Raw genomic sequence first — 26,338 nt, 5'->3', positions numbered from 1 at the left:
TGGGACTGCTTTTAGGAAATCCTGGATGCTCAGAGAAGAAAGGATTTTATTGGGTTCTTCAGGAGTGTAGGAGTCAATTTTTTTTTTAAAAGAAATTTCTGATTTAAGTTCTTCCCATGTACAAGACACAGGTCAGTGACAAATTTCATCCCAAAGTATCCTGGCATTATCCTGTCCCTGGTGGGTTTTACCCTTGTGATAAAGAATAAGGAATAAACTCATTCCCATCCTTAGTTGTGGATCAAGAGTATGAAAGGCTAGGGAGATAGATGGATTAGTGAACAAACACTTGCCATGTTAAATGTGAGGACCTGAGTTTGAATTGCCAGGACCCACAAAGCCAGATGCCAACAGTATGTAATTCTAGTGCTCCCAAGGAAGCATGATAGGAAGGAGAGAATAAAGAACCCGTGCCAGTGGTGGTGCAAACCTCTAATCCCAGCACTTGGGATGCAGAGGCAGGCAGATCTCTGTGAGGCCAGACCGGTCTACAAAGTGAGTTCCAGGACAGCCACGGCTCTTACACTGTAGAGAGAAAAGAATCCCCCCAAAATTCCCAAGCCAGATGTAAGGAACAGCAAAGAGACTTCTTAGTCTCAAGAGGTAGAAGGTGAGGACTGATACCCAATAGTGTCCTCTAAATTACTTGCATGCAACCACACTTACTCAAAAGCAGGTATATTTTTTAAAAGTGCAAACTTTTTTGGACCCCTGAGTATGTCAGTAGGATGCAAACTTCCAGGAAAAGAAGAGGCACAGTGGCCAGGACTCAGGCTCCATTTTGACCCAACATTTATTGTCCTTTTACAACGTGTCATTTTTTTTTTTATTTTTTATTTTTTTTTGTTTTAGAAACTGCTTATGATTAGTCTTCCAACAGTAACTCAAAAGCATGTAAAATAAAATCAACCTACTTTCTATATAAACACCCAGCAAACTGTGGCCCCTCATCCACCTACCCAGGTTGGCTAGGGGTAAGGGAGGGCTTGGGCGGCATTGAGAAAAGTACAGATGCTTTATTGTGGTAATGGTGAGGGTGGTACCTTGGTTCACACCCCACAGGTTGCCTGCACCACCCCACTCTGCAACAGAAATGGTGTAGGCCCAAGGCCCAATTCCTTGCTGGTAATTCACTCTTCACCTCCCAAATGAAAATCACTTTTATTTTATCGCTTTTGTAATTTTTTCAACAGAAAACCCCTGTCCAGAGTCTGACTGGAGCTGAACTGTTCAGACTGAGGAATGGAACAGGCCATGGGTACACCCATGGTCCCTCTCGGGCAAGTGCCCCCACCCCCAGGGAACAAGGTCCAGCTAGGCCAGCTCGCTGCATGCTGGCACACCACTTAGCCATACAGGTCATCGTCATTGTCTTCTGTGTACACACTGCCACCTGTGCCACCTCCACTGCCCTGGCTGGGGCCAGCTCCACCCTGGTTCCCTGAAGGGAATCTGTATATACAAGAAAAAAGCCAAAAAAGAAGATATGGATAGGGCCTGTGCAAGGTTTTTATAACTACTGCTCTAGCCTCCTTATGAGTCCCCACCACTGTTTCTACAAGTCCAAGTCCCCCAAGCAACTTAGGAACTGCCCGTTGCCACCAACAAGATTACCTGAAGCTGCCGAAACCTCGACTTTGCTGAAGTGTCTGGGCAAACATTTCATACTTCCGAATGTCATTATCACTGACAGAACGACGGGCAAAGCGCATGGCTTCTTCAAAGTGATCTCTGCGGATCTCAGGCACTGGATCATCCTCTTCTACTTCCTGTAAAGTTGGTAAGCACAGACCACTATGCTAGTTAGGACCCAGTTTGCACTCCATCCCTGGTCTCCTTATCCTCCCATTATTATTAATTTTTTTGTTTATTTATTTATTTATTTATTATGTATACAATATTCTGTCTGTGTGTATGTCTGCAGGCCACCAGACCTCATTCCAGATGGTTGTGAGCCACCATGTGGTTGCTGGGAATTGAACTCAGAACCTTTGGAAGAGCAGGCAATGCTCTTAACCACTGAGCCATCTCTCCAGCCCCCTATACTCCCAATATTGTAGTAGTAGTTTATGGATCTTTGACTCTCCAACCTTAATCAGGTGCCAGGCCAAATTTCCTAAAGGTAGACACTGCTCTATTTAAAAATGTACCAGTGCATCCTAGAAATGGGAAAACTATACAGAAAGAATTCTTATCAGAGGTTGCCAGGGGCTTAAGAAAGAAAAAAAGATACTGATTGAAGTGTACTAAGCAAATTTTTTGTATCCTAACTGTTCCAGCAATTAGATGTGTGAGACACATGGATATTAGTACTTAAAGAGACGATAGCACCTTAAACCTCAAATTTAGTGTCAATAGATCTTCAATATTCATTACATACTATATTGTACACTGTTTTACCTAGAAGCTTCATTTCCAGTTAACACATACTTTATAGTTGCTTTGTATTTTTGAGACCAGGCCTAGGCTGGCCTGGAAATTCTGTCTTCATACATCCTGATTCCTACAACCTTTCTAGAAGTTATTTGCCCTCTTACTCCTTTATTCAAATCCCAGCTTAACCCCTACTCTTCTATTGAGAATTAACTCCAATTGCTATGAAATTAATTCCCAGCATCCATTGCTTTATTTCTCTAAGAAACGCCTTACAGGCAAAGAAAGCTACTTGCTCATTTCTTTTTTTTTTAAAGATTTATTTATTTATTATGTATACAACATTCCTTCCATGTATGTTTGTATGCCAGAAGAGGGCACCAGATCTCATTATAGATGGTTGTGAGCCACCATGTGGTTGCTGGGAATTGAACTCAGGACCTTTGGAGGAGCAGGCAATGCTCTTAACCACTGAGCCATCTCTCTAGCCCCTACTTGCTCATTTCTTATTCATTCACAGAGTGAATTCCAAACAGAGTGGAACCACTTTTTTTTTTTTCCCCTAAAGGTTTTTCAAGACAGGGTTTCTCTTGTGTTACAGTCCTAGCTGTCCTGGAACTAGCTCTTGTAGACCAGACTGGCCTCGAACTCAAGAGATCCTCCTGCCTCTGCCTGAGTAGTAGACCAGACTGGCCTCGAACTCAAGAGATCCTCCTGCCTCTGCCTGAGTACTGGGATTAAAGGCGTGCGCCAACTACTGCCGAGCTAGTTTTTAGATTCTTTTTGTTTTGGTTTTTCAAGACAGGGTTTCTCTGTGTTTTACATTCTTATAAATACATTTACATTTTTCATTTTGGAAGTACATGGATTCCCTTCCCCATCAGAATGGAAAAGTTTAAAAAAAAATCTTTTCCAGGTTGGAGAGTGTCTCAGCAGTTTGTTAATAGCACTGGCTGCTCTTCCAGAGGACCCAGGTTCAATTCCCAGCACCCATATGGCAGCTCTCAACTGTTTGCAACTCTAGTTCCAGGAAACCTGACTCCCTCACACATACATGTTAGGTAAACCACCAATGCACATAAAATTGAAAAATAAAAATAAAACCTGGTTTAACAGTTGCACAATTGTACTTTCATTTCCCTCTAGGCAAACTGAACACATAGTCAACCCATCTCTTTCTACATGGGTTCACTTCCTTTTTTGTACTCCCTACTGAGAGATGGAATAGGTATGCACAGTGGAATAGGCATGGACCACACCCAGCTTAGCTGTTTACTATTCATTTTCTTAGATACCCATCTTAACATCTCAGTCAAGGGACCCTTCCTAATATCTTCTGCTCTCAACACATGGAGAATGGCCCCTATACTGGCACATTTAGACAAAGTGCTGACTCACCATAGCTGATGGATTTGTCTGCCTCTCTCGTTCTCGCCTAATCTCACTCTCAATAGATTCACGAATGGCCAGTTTACAAGCACGTTGGCAAATCTCTGTCAGATCAGCTCCAGAAAAGCCGTTAGTCATCTTAGCCAGGAACTCCAAATCCACATCCTAAAGGAAGCAAAAGAGCTACTTTAGCATTTTGCCTTTCTGCCACGGGGGCACATGGATCTTTGGGCCATCCACTTTAAACACATTTGCTCCTGCCTCTGCCTTCCCATTTTATTCTTTATTTCTTAAATTATCCATATAATCACAAAACGTTCATGTTCCCTTTAGCTAACCTGGAGATCTCCAAAGGCATTCTATTCAGGAATCAAAAAACATTCTATATTAGCTTCATAGAAAAAAAGTCCCTACAAATGACAACTTTGCACCTGCCTTGGCAACTGGGGACTTGCGCAGGTTAGCTTTTAGGATGGCAACACGGGACTTCTCATCAGGAAGTGGGATATAGATGAGCTGATCAAGACGGCCAGGTCTTAGGATAGCAGGATCAATGATGTCAGGCCGGTTGGTAGCTCCAATGATAAACACATTCTTTTTTGTGGACATGCCATCCATTTCTGTCAGGATCTGATTGATGACTCGGTCAGCAGCTCCACCACCATCTCCAATATTACCACCACGAGCCTTGGCAATTGAATCTAACTCGTCAAAGAAGAGTACACAGGGGGCAGCTTGCCGTGCCTGTGAAAGAGAAAGAGATCAACTCAAATATTAACTAGATTTCTCAGACTTCAAAAGAAAACAAAATAACCACCAATGCCCAGCTGGACTGCCAGTAACAAAATGGTTCTGACTCTGGAGAAATAGCCTCTTATCCTACCTTGCCCACAAACATATGAACATAAGCCAGACTGATAGCTCACCTTGTCAAAAATTTCCCTGACATTGGCCTCAGATTCTCCAAACCACATGGTCAGCAGCTCAGGACCCTTGATGGAGATGAAGTTAGCCTGGCACTCATTAGCAATGGCTTTGGCCAGCAAGGTCTTCCCACAGCCAGGAGGTCCATAGAAAAGAACACCTTTGGAAGGAGTCATGCCAAATTTGAGGAATTTGTCTGGATGCTCCACAGGATACTAGAAAAAAAGATAATTTAGTTAACCTCCATATTTTAAATAAAATTGTTATTAATCATAAGCCTATCATCTACTTCATGATACATCCTATGGTCTATGATGCAAGTTTTTTGAAGATATGCTCCTTACTACCTAAAACTGGCTAACAGCAGGCTTCTGGGTTGTACTCATGATTCTATGTAAATTTTTGAGTCTGAGGCTTAAAAGGCCAACTACTACATACCGAGGCAATGACCGACTACTCTAGGGCAAATTAGCCTACCTGAACCAGCTCCTGAAGCTCCCGTTTGACATCCTCCAGGCCTCCAATGTCTTCCCAGGTTACTTGTGGCACCTCTACTACAGTTTCCCGAAGTGCTGATGGGTTGCTTTGACTCAAGGCCCACTAAAAAGGGTGTTTGAAAAAGTGAGAATGAGATGGGGAGGGAAGCTTTGCATAAAACAGAATACATATTTGTGTTCCTAATTTGGGGATGTGGTCCTTACCCGGAAGTCATCCATAGTAACTGCCAAGGAATTCATGACCTCAGCATCAATGGTCTCATCTTCAAGGTCAATGAGGTCCATTTTTTTTCGGATGGCCTGTAGAGCAGCCTCTGAACATAGGGCTGCCAAATCAGCACCCACATGGCCATGAGTCTCATTGGCTACCTGCAGAGAGAAGATCTACTGATGACCTATCCTTAAGACCCAGCTTCCTTAAGAAGTCAGAAACAGAATCCTAACTTCATCCCATGATTCCTATCTCTGATTTCTCCTGTGTTCTTGAAGAGATACACTAGACCATTTATTGGCAGAGATGTTAAATTCTCAAGCCTGGATTTGAGAGGTGGAAATAAAGCTGCTCCAACAACTAAAAACGTATTCCTGCCCTGACACCAAAATAATCTCCACCCAACTCTAAAATTGCTGTGTAGCTTATACACTGGCCTCAAACTCAAGATCCTCCTGCCTCAACCCTTCCTAAGTCCTAGGATTACTGATATGAATCCTTTCATACTAGGTTATGTTTGTAGTCCCTTACAACTTCCTAAAAACAAAGCTACCCTAAATCTTGGCCATCCATCATCACCACTCCACCTGTTCCAAGTCCACATCATCTGCCAGTTTCATGTTCTTGGTATGAATCTGAAGAATTTCCAAGCGTCCTGTAGCATCAGGGATTCCAATATCTACCTCTCTGTCAAAGCGACCTGTGGGAAAATACAGGGATGTAAAACAGAAGTAACTGCTGATCATAGACAGTCACTCCACAACTCTCTTATTAGAGTTAACATTAATGCCTCACAACTTACAAAACCTTTAGGTAAAGCAAGATAGGTAGTTACTCTAGAGCAATGGTTCTCAACCTGTGGGTCGTTATGACCCCTTTGGGGTCAGAGGGCCTTTCACAGTGGTCCCATATCAGATATTTACATTACAATTCATAACAGTAGCAACAAAATAATTTAATGATCGGGAGGTTCATCATAACATAATGAACTGTATTAAAGGGTGGCAGCATTAGGAAGGTTGAGAACTACCATTCTAGAGTGAATACAGAATGGGAAAAAAAAGATAGTAGGCCCTGCCATGGCAAAGAAACTGAGGATTTAACAGCCTGGGTGAAAGAGTGAGATAAGGAAATCAAGCCAGCAGAACTATAATATACCAACAAGAACAAGTTGGTTTGGGCAGTGGGGGCGTACACCTTTAATCCCAGCACTTAGGAGGCAAATGCAGGTGGATCTCTGAGTTGAAGGCCAGCCTGATCTACAGAGAATTTCAGGACAGTCAGGGCTACCTACACAGAGAAACCCTGTCTTAAAAACCAAACAGACAAAAAGAATTTGGTTCTTTACCAAACCGCCGTAGGGCTGGATCAATGCTATTGGGTCTATTGGTTGCTGCCATAACTATCACGTGTGCTCTTTGCTTTAGGCCATCCATAAGGGTCAACAACTGAGACACGATACGGCGCTCCACTTCCCCATGAGTCTGTGAAAACAGTATGTCTGGTTAGAAACTAAGTCAGGACCTTCCAAGTCCCCACCATCCCCCTAGGTAAGTTCCTACTTTCTCTCTTTTGGGCGCAATGGCATCAAGCTCATCAATGAAGATGATAGCAGGAGCATTCTTCTCTGCTTCCTCAAAGGCTTTACGGAGGTTGCTCTCAGACTCGCCAGCCAATTTGCTCATGATCTCAGGACCTGAAGATACAGAATAGACAAGAAAGGGCCAGTGAGGTGGCTTAATGGGTCAATGTGCTTGTTACAAAGCCTGATAACTAGAGTTTAATCCTGGACCCCACGTGGTAGAAAGAAGGAACTAATATTTGTTCCTCATGTGTGTATGCTCATACAAACATAATAAATTAATAAAATGGTTGTTTTTTTCAGAGACAACAAAAAACAAAAAACAATCTTGAAAGAAACTGTTTTGTATTTTCTTCCCTAGCCCCAATACATTTCTGTCTCTCACAGCATTCTCGGCCAGTTATCAAGCTCAAGCCAGAGCTACCAGATCAAACTAAAAACAGACTCTGCATACTTCCCATAGCACAGTTCCAACTGTGAAGATGACAAAGATGATTTGGTAAAAGGCTACTTGCCATTGGACCTCTAAGATCTAAGTATCATTCTAAAGACAGACAAAAACTCTCAGATAAGAATAGATTTTATCCAGGTGGTGGTGGCGGTGGCACATGCCTTTAACCCCAGCATTCAGGAGACAGAGGCAGGTGAATCTGAGTCCCAAGACAGCCAAGACTACATAGAGAAACTATGCCTCAAAAACAACCTTTTGATTGATCATTTTTACACCTTGTTTCCCTAATGTCTTCAAGTTATCCACAATCTTTCTCAAGGGAAAAAAAGAAGAGCATAAACAGGAGGTTTTCTGTGAGTTCAAGGCCAGCCTGGTCTACAAAGCAAAGCAGCCAGGCCACACAGTAAAACCATGTCTTAACTCCCATCCTACACCTCACTGCCCACACCCAAAATATACTCATTTATCAGAAAATGCTTAAGTGGGGTTACAGAGATAGCTCAAGTGCTAAGAGTCTACCTACCTTAGAAAAATGAATACCCAAGTCAGATCCCTAAAACCTACTGTCAAAATAACAGAAAAACAGGCGTGGTGACACATACTTGTAAACCCAGCACTAGAGAGGTAGGTGGATTCCTGGGGCTGGCTGGTTAGTCAACTTAATATACTTGAACAGTTCCAGGCCAGGTAGACTACATCTAAACATGAGATTATCCTCTGAACTGGACACATGTGCACGCATACTCCTACACACACACACACACAGGGCTAAAAGCTAGAGAGATGAGTCAGCAGTTAAGAGCACTAGCTACTCTACTAGACATCCTGGTTCAATCCCCAGCATCTATACATATGGTGGTTCATAGGTTCACAATCAGCTTTTAACTCCAATTCTAGAGGTTCTGATGCTCTCTTATGGCCTCTTCAGGTACTGCACACATGTAGTATACACACATATATGCAGACAAAACAGAACAAACTTGTTAAAATAAAACAATTTTTTTAAGATTTATTTATTATGTATACAGTGCTCTGCCTGCAGGCAGAAGAGGTCACCAGATCTTGTTAGCCACCATGTGGTTGCTGGGAATTGAACTCAGGCCCTCTGGAAGACCAGCCAGTGGCTCAGCCAGAGCCTGAGCTCTCTCCAGCCCCAAAATAAAACAATATTTTAAAATATGCTGAAATGTATGGGTACAAGTGGAATGTCTGTGAGCTTTCCAACTCAGAAATGGGTCTAGTCAGATACAAGATAGACCAAGTTTCTTACCATTGATCAGGAAGAAGAAGGCTCCAGTTTCATTTGCCACAGCTCGGGCAATCAGCGTCTTCCCTGTCCCAGGAGGTCCATATAGCAAGATTCCCCTAGGAGGCTAAGGAAAGTAGAGAGTAGTTAGGGTCAGGAGCTTACCTTCCCCCAACTTCATCCATCCTAGACTAGCTTAACTACATTTCTTTTACTGACAGGAAAAGTGATGCCAGCAAGTTGGTAACATTTATAAATTCAACTTCCACAGGAGACTAACATGTTACAAGGGCTCAATTTGACAAAACAGGATCTAGTTCACTGGAGAAAGCAGGGTCTGTTTTTCATTGTTAGAGGCTTTCACAGGTGTTTACAACTTACTAGGAAAGGGATTCTCAATCTGTGGGTCACGACCATCAGAAAACACGTATTTCTGATGGCCTTAGGCATGCCCAACCATAAATTTTCACTGCTACTTCATAATGGTAATTTTGCTACTGAGGCATTTCAGTACCTAAAGACCATCAGAAATGTGTTTTCCAGTGGTCATGACCCACAGGTTGAGAACTGTTGCTCTGATTTAATCTCAGGTTAGAATGTCTATTTTTTTGTTTATTTGTTTTGTTTTTCAAAATAGGGTTTTTCTGTGTAGCCCTGGCTGTGTGCTGGAACTCTGTAGACCTAGTTGGCCTCAAACTCTAAGAAATCCGGCACTCCAGTGCTGTGATTTAAGGTGTATATCACTACCGCCCAGCCCAAATTGTCTTTTAATATAATCAGTAATCAATTGCAACTTTTTCTTCTTTGAAGTTGTCTGCAGCCTTATCCACAGGACACTGAAACTGCCCTCAAAGAAGTCAAAACCATTTGTATGCTTACTAGGCAAATTAGTCATTTCATTTTTGGTATGTTCTATTACATAGAAAAGGTCAGAAAACTATATTCTAGATAGGTGGTACTCAAATGTTTAACTCAGAAATCTAATACTTGATCAATTTTCTTCCTTTATTGAGTAATGGGTTACAAAACTGGCAAACGTATAGCTAACATTTTAATATGATCCATGAAAGAACTGTAATGTATATTATGTATGTGTATGTATCCACAAATATACACTACCCATTTCTTCTTTATAATGGCTCTAATGAATTTAGAGCCTTCTCTAAATGCTAAGGATGCTCACCTTCACACCAATTGCCTTAAAGAGCGCAGGATGTCTCAATGGCAGTTCCACCATCTCCTTTATCTGAGCTAGCTGCTTCCTGCAGCCACCGATATCATCATAGCCTACTTCATTCAAGGACTCTTCCTCATCCTGGAAATGGAAGCATACAAAGAACAAAGAAAACAGGAATAGTATTGTCAGCAAAAATACAATTTCTCTAAACCCTCCCACTATGTGATATGGGAAAATATGCTGTATGAGAAGATTCTCTTCTATAGGAATCTCATCTTAAGCCAGATGTAATGACACACGCCTATAATCTCCAGCACTTGGAAGGCAGAAAGAGAAAAGACTGAATTTGAGGCCAGCTGGGGCTACAAAGTGAGTTCCAGACAGCCTATTTAGCAATACCCTGTCAAAGGAAAACAAAACAAACAAACAAAAAACAAAAACCTCCTGTGTCATAGCCCTTAGTCTTAGTGATAAGGGATCCCAAAAACTAAAGCTAACCTATACATGACTGGGCCCATCAACATCCCATTTTGAATGGAGTGGGGGTGGTTCATAAAGCATCACCCAACCCTGAGGAGCAAGCTGTAGGCAGTTAATGGCTGCTAGGAGACAGAATCATATTCCTTATGGTACAGTCACTGAGTCACTGGCAAGCTGTAGCTGGTCAATAACCCCCCCCATAGCAATGATCAACTCTAAATAAATTCAGTGGGCCACCAAGAGGGGAAAATACAAACAAAGAAATAGAAACAGAAACATAAAGTAGGAAGATTTTGAGAGAAAAGGGAGGACCAGTGAAATAAGGCATGGTGGTGCATGCCTTTTAATCCCAGCTTGGGAAGCAGAGGCAGGCAGATCTGTGAGTTCCAGGTCAGCCTAAGTGACATAGTGAGAACCTGTCTAAAAAACAAACAAGCTGAGTGGTGTTGGGACATGCCTTTAATACCAGCATCTAGGAGGCAGAGGCAGGTGGGATCTCTGTGAGGCCAGCCTGATCCACAAAGTTGAGTCAGGACTGTTACAGAGAAACCCTGCCTTAAACACATACACACACACACACACACAAAAAAAAAAAAAAAAAAAAAAAAAACCACCAAGGAGGGATAATATGATCAAACACAGCTACGTGGCTGCTGGGAATTAAACCTAAGACCTCTGGAAGAGCAACCAGTGTTCTTAACCACCAAGCCATATCTCCAGCCCGTTTATATTTTTTGAGACAGGATCTTCCATCATAGACCATCAAGCTGGACTCAACTTACAGTAATACTCCCATTTCCACTTCCTAAGCATTAGGATTATTGTCATGTACCACCACACTCAGTGTCAATCATTTACATCTTCTAGACTTCATCTCAAATCCATGACATTGGGTTCTTTCAATACTTAGGCAATTTTTCACTTCCATAAAGATCATCTAATCTCCAAAAGCATTTAGCTTGATAACCAACACATGCCACTTGAGTGGTAATAAAACTGGGAGATGGGGATACAATTCAGTGGCAGAGCACTTGCCTAACATACACAAACCCCGGGGTCAATTCTCCAACACCACAAACAGAAAACAAACTAGGATAAGGGAGTAACTCACCTCTCGCTTGATTGGCTCCCCTTCACAGTGAATCACTGTGTCTGGAGCAACAATACAGTAAGGGCTGGGATCTGTCTCTACTACTTTGAACTCCACAGCTCGCATCCCACCCCGGACAAGGAAAATATCTCCTATAATACAAAGCAATACAAGCAAAATTAGAGGTATCAAGAATAAGATCAAGTGAAAATTCTCCACCAGACCCATGATCACTCAGTAGATACCCTTATTCCCTAGCCAATAGTAATACTATTACTATTCAGCAATAGTAAAACTCTAGTCTGTATTGCATTTCTCTGCTACTCAAGACTAGTATACAGAAATGGTATGACAGAAGCCCCCTTTAACAAACAATTAGGGTACAGATAGTCTAAGCTTTCACTACAACCAACAATGGCAGAGCTGTATACTTTAACCTTGACAGTCAGCAAAAAGATCATTCTTCAGAGATACATGAGAACTACTTACTATCCTGGAGCACAGAAGGAGGTGAGAGGGCAAACAAATGTGTGCAGGATACATATATGCATACTCGTAGATATGAAAATAACATGGAACCGTTTCAAAGTTTACTCAAGTATCAACCATTCTTAGACTCAGTTTCTCTCACCTTTCCGGATGGGTCGATAAGCTTCCAGGAAGTACGGCTTAAGGTACACTTCAAAGAGATTGCCAGTGATGCCTTCCACCGTGTCATCGATGGGTAGCACATGGATACGTTTGCCATACTTTACATCAGGGCATGGCTGGATGCTGAGGATGACAAGCAGACTCCACATTACCAACCACACTGCAGCCCCAAGCACTGGGTGTCCGAAAGGGCCTGGCACAGACAGCTGATGGCAAGCGAAAGAGAAAAGGCAGGGATGGCCTTAGGTGAAGAGAAGGAGAGCAGGGTGGGAGAGGAGGCAAAGGAACAGCCAAGCAGAACTAAGACAAGTCACAACCACAACAAGGGAATAGAAGTCCACTCATCAAGTCAAAATTAAGAATACTTGGAAGCCGCAAATATGCACAGTTCTACCACTGGAGTCTTCAATATGAAAGTTAAGGATAATTTTTCTAGTTAATACTGACCATCGCCTGTCTCTCCCCAGTGTTCAGATTACTGGGAATATAGGTACATGCCACCATGTCTGGCCTTCTAGCTAATATTGATATCCCACTTTTACAAGGGGGAGGCGGGCAGCAAGGTTTAACAAGAGAAATCGAAACTTTTAATGTCAGTTAAAGACATTAAAAAAAAAATCTCAATCACAAGATCAAAACACCTTGAGAAAGTGACTAAGCAGGCTCAAGAAGGTACTTAAATTTAAAAAAACTTCAGAAACTTGATCGATCCTGGCCAAGTAACTGGAGATTGTGGGAGCCTTGTGCCTAGCTGGGAAGAACAACCAAAATCATTCATCAAGAGCAATCCTAGGTCTAGCTGTAACTATGCTCTTCTCCCCCAGGTTTACTTATCTTTTTTGCTTTCCTTTTTCTTTTTGGAGACAGTCTCACTATGGAGACCACACTAGCCTGAACTCATAGCCCCACCTGTCTCTGGGTCCCACGTGTGTGCACCACCAAGCCCAGCCTAGGTTTGCTTATTTTTAGAAGTACTGTTTTAGAAGACCTCCCTTCCTACTCTCACTTCCACTTCATTACAGCACCATCACAAGCCATTAAGAAAGCCATGGAGATGCCAATTTGTCCTAATAACCATGCAGGGGAGGTGGATTTTGAAGTCTCTAGAAAGGCAATGCAACCTGAAGACAACCCTGAAAACATGAGTCTTCCCATGGCCAGGTAGCTTCCTACATATGCAACCGCCATGGATTCCGTCCTGGTTTTAATGGAGGAGTGTTGGTGTCTATAATGCAGGCTGTAGTATATGGCCTCACATCCCCTCCACCCCACACACACCTGATGACATCCCCTAGGCGAACACGAAGGTTATTCCGAACAACTCTATTCATTCGAATCTTCTCATCAGAGCATGTGTCATCAGAAAGCACGATGCACACAGCTTCCCGTCTCTTCTTTCCTTTTAGCAACACTGTGTCACCTCGGAACAACTGCAGTTCGTCCATCTTGGGCTAAGAAAAAACAGTTAAAGACTTGGATCCACTGAGCTTTTCGCTGAAGCCCTCTAGGCTAGAATTCCCTATAAACCCCCACTTTATCCATCACTGCAAGAAAAATGACAAAAGAAAGCTGGGGAAATCGTTCTACTTAAGTGCAGTAAAAACTGGACTGTACACCCAATTTACCTGGGACAAGGACACCACACTGTTATCTTCATTGATGGCTTCATCAACAATTAACCGATTGGGTCGGTTCTTTTGTTTGAGAATGGCTGTTGATAAATCATCGCCTTTTGAACTAGAAGAAAGAAAATGGGATCAGACCTAAAGGATACTGAGCCCCACCAATCCCTAAGATTCACATAGGCAAGAAAGAATGGATAGATGAAGCTTAAAAGCTCAGATAAGCAGGTCGGCAGTGGCACATGCCTTTACTCCTAACACTTGGGAGACAGAGGCAGGTGGATCTCTGAGGCCAGCCTGGTCTACAAAGCTAGTTCCAGGACAGCTCAGCTAGGACTGTTACACAGAGAAACCCTGGGGGGGGGGCGGGGGGGGGGATGGGACTCCGTATGGGCGAGGGACAATGACTAAGAAAGAAATGAAAATGCTTTCATAGCGCCTGGTGCGTGGTCACCATTGAAAAAGTTCTCTTATTGCTTGTCTTCCAAAGGAATGAAGTAAGCCAGAGAAATGTTTAGGGAAGCCATGTTCTACCTAGCAAGTCTCTGTACAACAAAAAACTTTTAGCACTATCCTCCTCAAAAAATAAACCTCATAAATCCAAGAACATTTCCTAGTACTACAAGACCACCAAGCACAAAACAACATAAAACAAAAAGTATATAACAGGACCAAAAAACATGCCTAGAACCTTCAGAAAGAGGCGCCAACTCCCCCTGGCATTTCTATAAAAGCACATGACTTTTGTTAATCCAGAAACAAAAATTGAGATTTTTTTTTTTGTATTTTCGAGACAGGGTTTCTCCGTAGCTTTTGGTTCCTGTCCTGGAACTAGCTCTTGTAGACCAGGCTGGCCTCGAACTCACAGAGATCAGCCTGCCTCTGCCTCCCAAGTGCTGGGATTAAAGACGTGTGCCACCACCGCCCGGCTGTGAATTTTTGAGACATGGGAAAATTCAAATCCTTCACTTAAGAAACTAAGTTGTTGCTGGGCAATGGCACCTTTAATACCAGCACTCAAGGGAGGCAGATCTGAGTTCAAGGCCAGCCTGGTCTATAGACTTGAGCTCCAGGACAGCCAGGGTTACAGAGGAATACCCTGTTGAAAGAATGAAAGAAGAAAAAGAGGGGGGGAGAGAGGGAGGGAAGGAAGAAGGAAAAAAAGAGAGAAAGCAATAGAAACCATGTTTCTTTTTAAAGTTTATTACCACATGAATTAATTACAAATGATTGGTTTCATTGACATTTCCATACATGTATGTATTTTTATGAGCCCCCATTGCCCTCTCTAGGCCCTCTCCCACTGATCCTTTTCCTCTGTTTTGTGTATGTGACCCAATTATTTTAATTAAGAGCTAACATGATGAGGGGTAATCTACAGGAGCAACCTGCCAATGGCTACACTACTTGAGGAAATGTGGCCCTTTACCCATGCAAACCATTAGCTGCCACAACTCCTGAGGAACTGGTGGGACCTTATGGCCCCACTAATTTTCTAGAAGTTAGTGTTATTCACTAGAAAGTGATACTAATTCCTTTCTTTCTACATTTATTTATATCTATCTGTCTTGAATGTATATATGTTATGGTAGTTGCTTTGTCTTCCTACCATGTGGGTTCAATGGACTGAACTTAGGTTGTAAGGTCTGGCAGCATGTGCCTTTACCTTCTAAACCATTACACTGGTACCAAATGTCATAACTAGCTTATTTCTAGCATCTACCTACTAGACTCAGTGGTCTCTCCCTCTGAAAAGTTACCTCTGACCACGAACAGTTGAATAAGCCTTTAATCCTATCACTTGGGAGGAAGAGGCATGTTGATTATCTATGCATTTGAAGCCAGTTTAGTCCACAGAATTCCAGGCTGGGGCTATATAGTGAAACCCTATCTCATCAAAAAGAAACAAATGAAACCCCAAAACACTTTTCTTCCAAGGTTTGAGAAATGTTACTAACCAAAATAGAAGTCAAATGATGGAAAAAGCAAATGAAGGGGAGGAAAAAACTTATTTCTGCAACAAATCAATAATAGGCATAGTGCTTCATGCCTGTATCTCAGCACTTGCCTGAGCAGCATAGCAAGACTATTTCAATAGTAGTAATCATAAATGAGTGCTTATAAAGCATCACATTGTTCTAGGAGCGAGATGAGACAGCAAAATCAAACAAAAACGCACTGCCACTGGAAATAATCTTACCCTCACTTATAGACTATTGCTTATTATTATTATAAAGGGCCTTGCTATATATAGCCCTGTCTGTGTAAAGTAGGTTGACCTTGAACTTGCAGTGATCCTCCTGACTGAAACCATACTCAGCTATGTTACTTTTTTTTGTTTTGGTTTTTCGAGACAGGGTTTCTCTGTGGCTTTGGAGCCTGTCCTGGAACTAGCTCTGTAGACCAGGCTGGTCTCGAACTCACAGAGATCTGCCTGCCTCTGCTTCCGAAGTGCTGGGATTAAAGGCGTGCACCACCATTGCCCGGTGATATGTTACATCTTTAATCACTACTTCAGATAGTTTCCAGAATAGTTTCCTTAGTTCTAACTTGCCTCCTCATTTCAAAGGGTGTGGCCACAATGCTGCTGAGATTCCAAAAATAAGTGTATTCACCAAATTTTCTATTTTCCCATTTTCTTAAACTGCTTTGCCCAGAGGCTGCCCATCTTCTTATTTTATTTACAGAACTGAATTAAAGATAATTCCTCAAGTTATCACTTTGTATTTTAATCTCAAAACTGCATTTCAGAATCAGGGCATGGTGTCGAACACCTTTAATCCTAGCACTTGAGATTGATTGGCCAGCTAGTCTACAAAGTGAGTACCAGGGCAGGGAGGCTGTCACACAGAGACCCTGTCTGGAAAGATAAAAAAAAAAAAGAATGCAACTCCAGTCTGACCTGAGTCCTGATCCTGGCTCTAGAGATGAGTGTATGCCTTTAAAGACCTGTAATTCATCTACCCATGGAGTTAGAGCTGAGAGCAACTGCAGCTCTAAATGTTCTTTAGGGAAATCTTAAGACTCAGGTCCTTTCTAGAACTCAAAACCACACAAGGGAACTTGGAAGTTCAGGTAAGAACCATCAAGAAGACCTAAAGGTTAAAAACCATCTATGATGCCAGATTTCAGGAATTTTAATTAAAAAAACATCTGGATATAAATGTGCATACTGTGACTTTTCTATGACCCCATTATTGGGGGATAAGGGTGGCACAGCAGCAAGACCAGATCTTCATTTATTTTATTTATTTTTTTTTAGTTTTTCGAGACAGGGTTTCTGCGTAGCTTTTTTGGTTCCTGTCCTGGAAATAGTTCTTGTAGACCAAGCTGGCCTTGAACTCACAGAGATCCGCCTGGCCTGACTCTGCCTCCAGAGTGCTGGGATTAAAGGCGTCCACCACCACCTGGCAGACCAGATATTCAAAACAACCTTGACTCCGTGGCTGAGTTTAATCCCAGTACCTGGAAGGCAGAAGCAAGCTGATCTCTGAGTTCAGGGCCAACCTGGTCTTCAGAGTGAGTTCCAGGACAGCCAGGGCTACACAGAGAAACCCCCGTCTTGAAAAATAAGCAAAAAAACTTTACAAAAAGATAAATAGGGGGCTGGTGAGATGGTTCAGTGGTTAAGAATACTAACTGCTCCTCCAGAGGACCTGGGTTCAATTCTCAGCACCCACATGGCAGCTCGCAGCTGTAACTCCAGTTCCAGAGAATCTGACATCATTATACCAATGCACATGAAATAAAGTTAGTTTAAAAAAAGATAAATAAAACAAAGGTGAAATACTACAGAATAATTTTTAAAGTATATTTTGTTGTTTTTGAGACAGTGATTAGGTAGCCCGGGAACTCTCAATGTAAATTAGGCTAGCCCAGAGAGAACTTTCTGCCTTTGAGTGCTGGGATTAAAGGCGTGCACCACCGGACCAACCCTGGCTATTTAAAATACTAATAGTCCTTTTAACTAAGCAACTGAGTGAATGTTTCATCCCAAGGAAATGAAACTCAAAACTGCTAATCTCCTCAAAACAGCAAGATTTGTATATTTTCCTACGCTTGCTGATTTTTCTTTTTTGCTTGGGTAGCTCTAGTTTCTAAACGGAATGTCTGAAGTAACTGGGTTTTATTTGATGCTTTCCTGTAGCTACTTGGGAAAGAGATGTGTGTTTTTAAGAGTTATTTAAGACTAAGTCAACTCTAACCTGCAATTTCTGAAAGTCGTAATACAGAAAGCAGAAACAAAACAAAACCAACTCAGACTCTAACTTCAGCACCTTAAAATAGAAAAACACCTGTCTAGCCACCCCCTGGACAAAGATAAAATAATAATAACAGTAATAATAGGTAAAGCTTCCTGGTATTTACAACAGGCCTAGCGAGGTGAAAATCGCCATTTGAGAAAAGCACGACCTTCCCTCTCCCTATCGGGCCCGCACTACCCAGGGTGCAAAAGATGCCAACCTCCGGCAAGGCCGTCCGGCTCTACCAGGGCCGACCTGGGCTTCCTTCTCCCGGCTTGCTCGGCCCGGCCCTCCCGAGTCCCGGGGCTCCAGAGGCCTTCACGTGGCCCCAAGTCCACGCCCACTGGGCCCAGTCGGGGCCTCCGGCTCGCAGTGTTTTCTCTTCGCGGTCTCAGGGTCTTCCGCGAGTGGTCGGAGAAGCGCCCGACCGGTGTCCCAGCGCCATGGAGCTCCGCGCTGGCAGCGTGGACCCTAAGGCCTAAGTAGGCCGGGGCCGCCGTGCCGAGGGAGCGAGGCAGGCCGACCGGGGCCTGCATGACACAGCACCATCTTGCCCAGGCTCCGACCCAGGCCCAGCGCGGGCCCGACCTAGGGGGCGCGCGGGTGCACAGCCCGGCCCGAGGCCCTCACTCGCCCCTTTCCTCTCCTTCCGTCTCTCTCCTCCCGACCTAGACTCTCCGACGCGGCCCTACAGGGCCTACCCATCGCGGCGAGTCCCACGGTGCGCGCCGCCGCAGCCGGCGGCCGTGCGCGCGCATCCACTTACTCGGCTCCAGAGGCCATGGCGCGCGCCTGTCCCGGTCGGCGGCTGTGGCGGCCTGAGGGTAACGGCTACGAGAATGGCAGGCGACCGGCTAGGCCCGGGCTTGACTCACTCAGGCGGTGGATCGACAGCAGTGACAGACCCTCAGACAGCCTCCCTCTCGCTTCCTCCCAGCGGCACCGGGGCGGCAGGCGGGCGGGAGACGCTAGCTCCGGATCCGCGAGGGGGGCAGCGGCAGCGACTAATCAAACGACGGCTGCAAACGCTTCGCTGAGACTGAGCCGAGAAGAGCCGAATCATCGGAAGGAGAGCTGCCCTCACCTCCACCAATCAGCGCCTGCCTGGGGACTCGTGCCCGCCTCTCCGTGCCTCTCCCCAGCAACCCGCGGACCACGACCAATCAGAAAATTCGTTTAGGGTCTGGCCCCGCCTCAAGGCTGCAACACGCCTAGTAACGCCACGTCAATTGGCCGCAGCACTACGCTTCCTCGACGGATTGGGATTCCTGACCAATCAGCAAAAGTAATAGGCCAGCTCCGGCTGGTAAAAGGAGAGCCTTTAATTCCTCCGAGGAGGCCTCTCCTACTTGGCTCCAGTTGATTGGCTCCTCAGTTTATAAGCTGCAGGAAGAACCTGACACAATGGCTTGAATCCCTATTAGTTTAGTCGGGCTGTAATGGTAACCCACATAGTTCATTTCTCGCCAATCCTGGGGATCCTCTTACTCCAATACACCAACCCTTCGTGCTCCTTTACAACACTGACTCCAACGAAGGGCGTGGTGGTTGGGCTAGGTCTGTAATCCTAACAGTTGGGAAGCGGAGGCAGGAGGATTATTAGTTGGAGATCAACTCAGGAGACAGGACCTTTTCTGAAAAACAAAACCAGATCGGGTGTAGTGGCGCAGATCTATACTTCTAGCATCGATACAGTGTCTCAAAATTAAATTTGAAAAGCAGTGTGGTGGCACATTCTTTTAATTCAACACTTCAGAGGCAGAGGCAAGCGGATTGAGTTTTCAATTAGCCTGATCTATTAAAAAAAAAAGTCACAGCCAGGCAGGCCTGCATAGTGAGACTCCGTCTGAAAACTAAGTAAATAAAATTTTAAAAAGCAAAAACAAGTGGGTATGGTGGTATTGACCCTAGATGCCAGTACCCCACAGCTAAGAGCGGGAGGGCTGAGAGTTTGAAGCCAGCGAGTGCTGCAGAGATAGACTAGCTCGAGGCTAGGCACCCTTTCTCGGGGACCCTAGTACTGAGTCAGCAGCACCCCAGCTCCTAATCCATTCTATTGACACTGCACGCTCCTAAGTAATCCCCCAAGCTTAACAGTTTCTTGGGGTTTGGGAGTCCATACTCCCTGCCATAGTGTATAAATATCACCTGGGGAGGGGAAACACTCAGGTTCAGAGAGGTCAGTGACTTCTACAGAACACACAGCACTTCAGCAGTGCCTAAGAGCAAGAAAGTCAACCCCAGGCTGGGCTTAAGATCCTTAGGCCTCCAAAGACAATGAATTGGCACTCATTGTAGTCCACAGGCTGTTAGCTCCAGTGGAATCCTGATTCTGTTCACCCTTAACCTCCTACACCAGACTGATCTCAGACAGTTTGGCTCTAGAGACAGAGCTACTCTGAGAAACATCTCTTTCATTTCTGTTTTGATATTTTTAGACAGGACCTCTCTACATAGCCCTGGCTGGCCTCGAACTCCACTTGCCTCTGCCTCCCGAGTGCCGGGATTAAAGCTGTGCACCACTTGTCCCTCCCTTAAGTATCATGTACCCACTATTCTTAGTGGCCTGTCAAAATCATTCTTCAGACCTGACCTCACTCACTGTCACCTAGCCCAGATTCCAGTGCTTTCAGATAACAGAGCTAGCAAGATGGGTCAGTGGCTAAGAGAATGTAACTGCTCTTCCAGAGAACACAGGATGGATTCCCAGCACCCATCAGGTGGTTCACAACCTCCTGTAACTATAGCTCTGAGGGACCCAATGCCTCTGGCCTCCAAGGGCATCCACGCACATATGGATAGCATACACACACATGATTTAAAATAAGTAATTGAAATTTTTAATAATAATTTTTAAAGGACTATGTCACTGCTTCCTTGAAAGGATTAATGTAACATTTTCCTCATACACCTCGAGCACTTAAGTTAGATGGGGGGGGGAGGGGCTGGGTGAGGGATAGGGACTGCGGATTATGTGTAAGGATTTGGAGTTGAGTCTCCACAATCTAACCTTCCAAAGGAAAATTGGGGGAAGAGGGGATCTGGGAGGCGAGGAAGGCAGACAGAAATGGATGTTGGAAAGATAGCATCTTAAAAACCAACATCCAACTAGTCTGCCATGAGCCTTCCCATTCAACCATGTGTAGTAAGCAGATAAGAGATAAATATGAGATTTTACTCAACACACACACCAAAAAGAAAGAAAAAAAGAAACCGGGAAAAAAGTGTCATGACCAAAGTCAACGGTTTGCTCGTGAAAGCATTCTGGAACCAGACTGGCAGGAAGCAGAGCAAGGTTTATACGACACCAACCTCCTCAGTGGAAGAATTATTTGGGAACAGTCAGCTCCAGCCATATTATCCAAAGAGGATAAGGCAGAGAAAACCCCTCCCCACGAAGACGGTCCACAGGGGCCCTAGCTCAAGCTCCTGGGAACAAGGAAACTACAGGTCACAAGATTCCAGCAGAGACGTTCCAAACTCCTCCAGGAGAGCTTCACAGTTAGGGGGATGAATCCAGCTCAAACAGGTTTCCAAATACAGTGGAAGAGACCTGAAAAGCAAGAATGGTGATGCCTAAGAGTGAAAGATCGACAAAGGCGTGACATCCTTCCTTCCTTCTGTTCCTCACCACCCCCACAACAGGATTCCAGCTCCCTCCACAGCCCAAGCCAGGAAGACTCAGTCTTACCAGGTAGTTTCTTCCTGTGCTGGCTGAGTTTGGGCCTTCTGCCAGAAAGCAGCAGCCTCATTCTTCCGTTCCAATCTTTTCAGAGTCTGAAGCAGGTAAAAGGAACCATCTCTGTTGCCTACAGCCCCACCCCAAAGTACAAAGACTTAGAACCTGATTTACAGACCTGGAGAGAGGAAGCATCTTGTCTACACACACGTGCGCGAAACCAAAACTAGATTATTTATAACCATACTCTCCCAGAAGCCACTGCTTGCCCAGTACAAAGTGTTCAATTGGCCCTATTTCTACAAACCCACCGCTACATAGTCCAGATCTTCATGTCTGACGACAACAGGGAAACCAGAGAATTCTTAGGAGCTTGCATACATGTTTGTTTGTATATGCACACATGGGTACCTCCTGGGTAATACAGTAAAAACCCACCCAGTCTTCCTATCTGGGCATACTATGCTTACACTTCTGTCCAAGTACCACCCCTCCTGTACAGCTAACGTCATACAAATGTACTTACCTGGGCATATCTGCACACTAAGGAGGAAGTCACTTAAGGCTTTGGCATCCTGCTTACTGGCTGCCCATTCCAGCCCACGACTAAGCAGAGCAGCTACTTGAAGATGTTTCAGTGCCACATCAGGCCTACACTTCTGCTCACAGTTGGAGCCTGCCCCTAGAGATCACCACCAACATCAGCAAGTATCTTCCTGTCATCCCAGACACAGTCGCTAAACCCCCAGGTCCCCAAGTCCATTCTCATCCTACCTTCCCCAACTTTTTTTTTTTTTTGAGACAAGGTCTTACCACATAGTCCCAGCTGACTCAGAACTCACTATGTACATCAGGATGGCCTCAAATTCAGAGGTCTATATGCTGAAGGGCTAGGATTAAAGGTATGTGCTACCATGCCCAGCAGGTCTCCTGAAGTCTCCCAGTCTAGTGGACTTAAGTACAATGTAAAAGGAATCCACAAGCCACTTTCAGGAGTTAAGAAAAATTGACAATCTAAATTTGAGTCAGGCATGGTGGCAAACATTGAGATGTAGAGGCAGGAGGAACAGAAGGTCATCCTTGACTAAAATAGTAAACTTAAGGCCAGCTGTTCTATATGAGAACCTCTTTTATAAAAAAGAAAAGAAAGGAAAAGAATTTTTTTTTAAATTAAATCACCTTGTTCTTTGTCCTCAGGCAGGGCCCGAAAGAGCAGCTCGAGGCACCTGAAGTAGGATATAAACAGGGATAAAGAGCTGACCTCGGACATTAAGGTGACTACTGAGAACAAAGTCCATCAACCAAGGTCCCCACCAGAAGTCATCCTTCCACACCTCCCCAGCGCTCTGCTTCCTGACTCACTGGCTAAACTCACTAAGTGCCTCTTTTTGAGCCTTTAGTTGAGACCAGGCCTGGCCCTGAAGCAGGTGGGTGGCAGAGACCCAGAATGGGCAGTATGGCAGTTCTTTGGCTCTTTTTCTGGCATTTTCCCACAAGGACATCTTGGGAAGCAGGGATGAGGTTCGGCTGAGCAGTTCCTCACATACAGTCAAAGCATCTTGGGCCCGGCCCGCCTGGATCAGCGCCGCTGCCGCCTCCAGACACAACTCTGGTATATAAGGCCCTGTAGAGGAGGTGGGTGGGGAGAACTGGGGGAGGGGGGAGGAGACAGTGTCTTGAAGTGGCATGACACCATTCCTGAGCTCATCACCAGGCTCTAGTACCATGCAAAGAGAACTGGTCCCCCAGGGAGACCAATGAATAGGGTGGGGGTGTCCCAACCCACCCACCTAACTGCAAAGAACCTTAAGACACACCTACCCCTGGCTCTGAGCCGCCCAGCAACATAGCTAGCAGGTCCAGGTAATGTTCCGCAGCATCTTCTGCCCTGGAGAGGCAGGCCGACCATGAGTTTCACCAAGGACTCTGGCCCCCCATAAAGGTTTCAGTAAGAATACTCTCTTTGCTAATGGATGCCTTGGGCCCAGAGGAGTAAAGGGGGAGCAGGGTTTGGGAACTCTAACCCTGGCTCAGTATAGATCTAGCTCGTTTCAGGAGAGATGGGGGAGGTTACTGTCTGCATGAGGACTTCTCAGTTAAGGTCCCGCTTTAAGGCAGGAGGCTGTGTCTTGCCAATGCTTTAATCACAGGGATAAGCAATCACACAAGAGAAAAGAAGGGGTCTGGGGAGCATGGTTCAGTGGATACAGTGCTAGTTATGCAGCTATGATGACTTCAGAGCCCCAGCACTCTTGTAAAAACCCAGTACGACAATGCACTTTTTTGTCTTTCTTTTTTTTTTTTTTTTAAGATTTATTATGATATAGTGTTCTAACTGTGTGCATGCGTGCAGGCCAGAAGAGGGCACCAGATCTCATTACAGATGGTTGCAAGTCACCCCGTGTGGTGACTGGGAATTGAATTCAGGACCTCTAAAAAAGCAGTCAGTACTCTTAACCTCCGAGCCATCTCTCCAACCCCTTGTTTTTGTTTTTATGAGACAAGAGTTTCTCTGTGTAGCCCTGGCTATCCTGGAACTCGTTCTGTAGATCATGCTGGCCTCAAACTCAGAGATGCACCTGCCTCTGCCTCCCAAGTGCTGGGTTTAAAGGCGCACACCACCACCACTGCAGCCACTACCACTAGGCTACAGTACACATTTTTAACCATAGCACTGGGGACGAGGGAGGAGTCAGAGACAGGCAAATCACAAGGCTTCATTGGCCAGCCAGTCTAGCCAAAACTAGTGAGGTCCAGGTTCACAGAGAGATCCTGTCTCAAAAGCTACAGTATACAGCAATAGAGGAAGATACTTACTGTCAATCTCTAGCTTTCACACACCCCAAAATAGCCAAGAGGAAGCTCCCCATCCCTGCACACACAGGTATACCACACATACCAAAAATAAATAAAATTTTAGGGAAAGAGAATTACAGTTCAGCAAAAGCATCAGAAATGGGAAGAGAGGCTCAGGTGAGCAGCTGGGAGACTCACCTCCCTGTCTGTAGACATCGACTTGCTAGCAGGTGCTTAGCCTGGCTCTGTGTGCCGCAATGAAGAGGAGAGGCTGGGCCAGGTTGTGGAAGTAGCAGTTCTACCTCAATAAGAAGTTTGAGTGTTGAACTATGAATGGGACTATGAGGGACACTCAAGGCCTAAAAAGAACAAAAAAAAAAAAATTTAAATCTTTCTTTCTTTCTTTTTTTTTTTTTTTTTGTTGTTGTTTTTTTCGAGACAGGGTTTCTCTGTAGCTATGGAGCCTGTCCAGGAACTAGCTCTTGTAGACCAGGCTGGCCTCGAACTCACAGAGATCGGCCCGGCAAGAATTTAAATCTTCGAGCCCCACACATCTGTACACTTCTGTCTTGAAGTCTCCCCAACACAAGCACCTGCTCAGTCCTCCACAAGGTGTCTCCACTGAAGCTCCTCACCTCAACCAGCAGCTCCAGACTCTCCAGCTCTGCTGCTGTGTCTCCTAGTTGCCGATATATTCTGGAAGCCTCCAGAAGTGGAAGGGCACAGGTGGCTCCCACCTTCAGGGCTGCAGTCAAGTACAACAGCGCTCTCTGTGGATTTCCCTATATGAATGGGAAGAGACAAGCCTTAGCTACCCTCACAGAGCATGCTGCCCAGGGTTTCTCCCAACCCCTATAGGCATATCTTTACCATCTTCCGAAGACAAGCCCCCAGTGCTGTGTAAACCTGGACTAACACAGAAGGTGGACACAGGCCTGAGGCTGCTTCATGCAGGCTGCTTAGTGCACGGGGTAGGCTCCCTGTGATTAGCTCCTGGAGGCCTGGGGGCAATCACAGTACAGGATTAGAAGAGGCAAGAAGCATGATGGTAAACAAGAACCTAGAGAACTCCATGGAAATACAGAGAGCATAAGCCCAGAGGACCCCTTAGGGAAAGAGGAGATGAATCAGGTTACTAGACCTTGGCGGCAGGCAAAAGCTGTCAAAAGAACATCCCTCAAACTCTCAGCATCCTGTATACTCAATGGGGCATCTGCCTTCTCAGCCGGAGGGCTCCAGGACTTTAGCAGTAGCAGCAGATCCTCAGAGGTCTCTGTCTGGAGAAAGAAGGACAGTCAAAGGCTCTATCCCTGTGAGCATCCTGTCTCCTGTCAGTCTGTCCCTGTGAGTATCCTGTCTCCTGTCAGTCTGTCCTGTGAGTATCCTGTCTCCTGTCAGTCTGTCCTGTGAGCATCCTGTCTCCTGTCAATCTGTCCCTGTGAGCATCCTGTCTCCTCCTGTCACTCTTTTTTTTAAAAGATTTATTTATTTATTATGTATACAACATTCTGCCTCAATGTATGCCCACATGCCAGAGGAGGGTGCCATGTGGTTGCTGGGAATTGAACTCAGGACCTCTGGAAGAGCAGCCAGTGCTCTTAACCTCTGAGCCATCTCTCCATCCCTCCTCCTGTCACTCTTATCCCAGTCTTTGAGCCCAAGAATCCTTCTGATTACTGTTCCCCCATTATAAGAGAAAGATAACTATGGGGCAATGATGTGGGCGGGACGAAAATCCTAGAAAGTAGTAACTGAAGTTCCCTGTCACTCATATGCCCAGGTCCCATATGACATGGGACATGGAATGTACTTTGGTTACTGAGAAGACTGAGGCTAGGAAGTAGCTTCAGCAGCCACAAGAGCCTTATCCTGACTTGGATTTATTAAGCTATTTTTAAAACTGCCCTCAAGAAAAATCCCCCAGGG

At 44.8% G+C, this 26,338-nt stretch overlaps 2 protein-coding genes across 8 annotated transcripts in view; both read right to left on the bottom strand.

The window, feature by feature from the left end:
* Window positions 1–775: 775 nt before the first annotated feature.
* On the bottom strand, window positions 776–18,996 carry Vcp (valosin containing protein). Its single transcript, XM_050155944.1, has 17 exons — window positions 18,704–18,996; window positions 13,697–13,808; window positions 13,350–13,522; window positions 12,052–12,194; window positions 11,442–11,572; window positions 9,857–9,988; window positions 8,698–8,800; window positions 6,957–7,090; window positions 6,743–6,878; window positions 5,982–6,094; window positions 5,388–5,552; window positions 5,164–5,286; window positions 4,689–4,901; window positions 4,198–4,506; window positions 3,772–3,927; window positions 1,615–1,769; window positions 776–1,452 (listed from the first exon to the last, which is right to left on the bottom strand). Exons 1-17 carry the CDS (start codon window positions 18,718–18,720, stop codon window positions 1,347–1,349), a joined length of 2,421 nt encoding a protein of 806 aa, XP_050011901.1. The 5' UTR covers window positions 18,721–18,996; the 3' UTR covers window positions 776–1,346.
* A 1,758-nt stretch (window positions 18,997–20,754) lies between these two features.
* Fancg (FA complementation group G) overlaps window positions 20,755–26,338 on the bottom strand; it is a 15,927-nt gene continuing 10,343 nt past the window's right edge. For 2 of the 7 annotated variants that reach the window (XM_050156085.1, XM_050156086.1), the window contains exons 5-14: window positions 25,554–25,689; window positions 25,283–25,413; window positions 25,048–25,194; window positions 24,611–24,771; window positions 23,438–23,504; window positions 22,979–23,265; window positions 22,796–22,842; window positions 22,143–22,298; window positions 21,629–21,746; window positions 20,755–21,490 (exon numbers count right to left, since the gene is read on the bottom strand). In XM_050156085.1, the coding sequence (XP_050012042.1) occupies window positions 21,382–21,490; window positions 21,629–21,746; window positions 22,143–22,298; window positions 22,796–22,842; window positions 22,979–23,265; window positions 23,438–23,504; window positions 24,611–24,771; window positions 25,048–25,194; window positions 25,283–25,413; window positions 25,554–25,689 (1,359 nt within the window). In that variant the 3' untranslated portion in view covers window positions 20,755–21,381. Of the gene's footprint in view, window positions 21,491–21,628; window positions 21,747–22,142; window positions 22,299–22,795; window positions 22,843–22,978; window positions 23,266–23,437; window positions 23,505–24,610; window positions 24,772–25,047; window positions 25,195–25,282; window positions 25,414–25,553; window positions 25,690–26,338 lie in introns of those variants that run through there. The other 5 variants (XR_007594273.1, XR_007594276.1, XM_050156087.1 and 2 more) reach the window with 5 other exon arrangements.

Source organism: Alexandromys fortis, unplaced genomic scaffold (assembly GCF_014885135.2).
Source record: "Alexandromys fortis isolate MF-2015 unplaced genomic scaffold, M_Fortis_MF-2015_v1.1 scaffold_92, whole genome shotgun sequence".
NCBI lineage: Eukaryota > Metazoa > Chordata > Mammalia > Rodentia > Cricetidae > Alexandromys > Alexandromys fortis.
The sequence above is the reverse complement of the archived record's forward strand: the minus strand, read 5'-3'. Positions and strand labels throughout refer to the sequence as shown.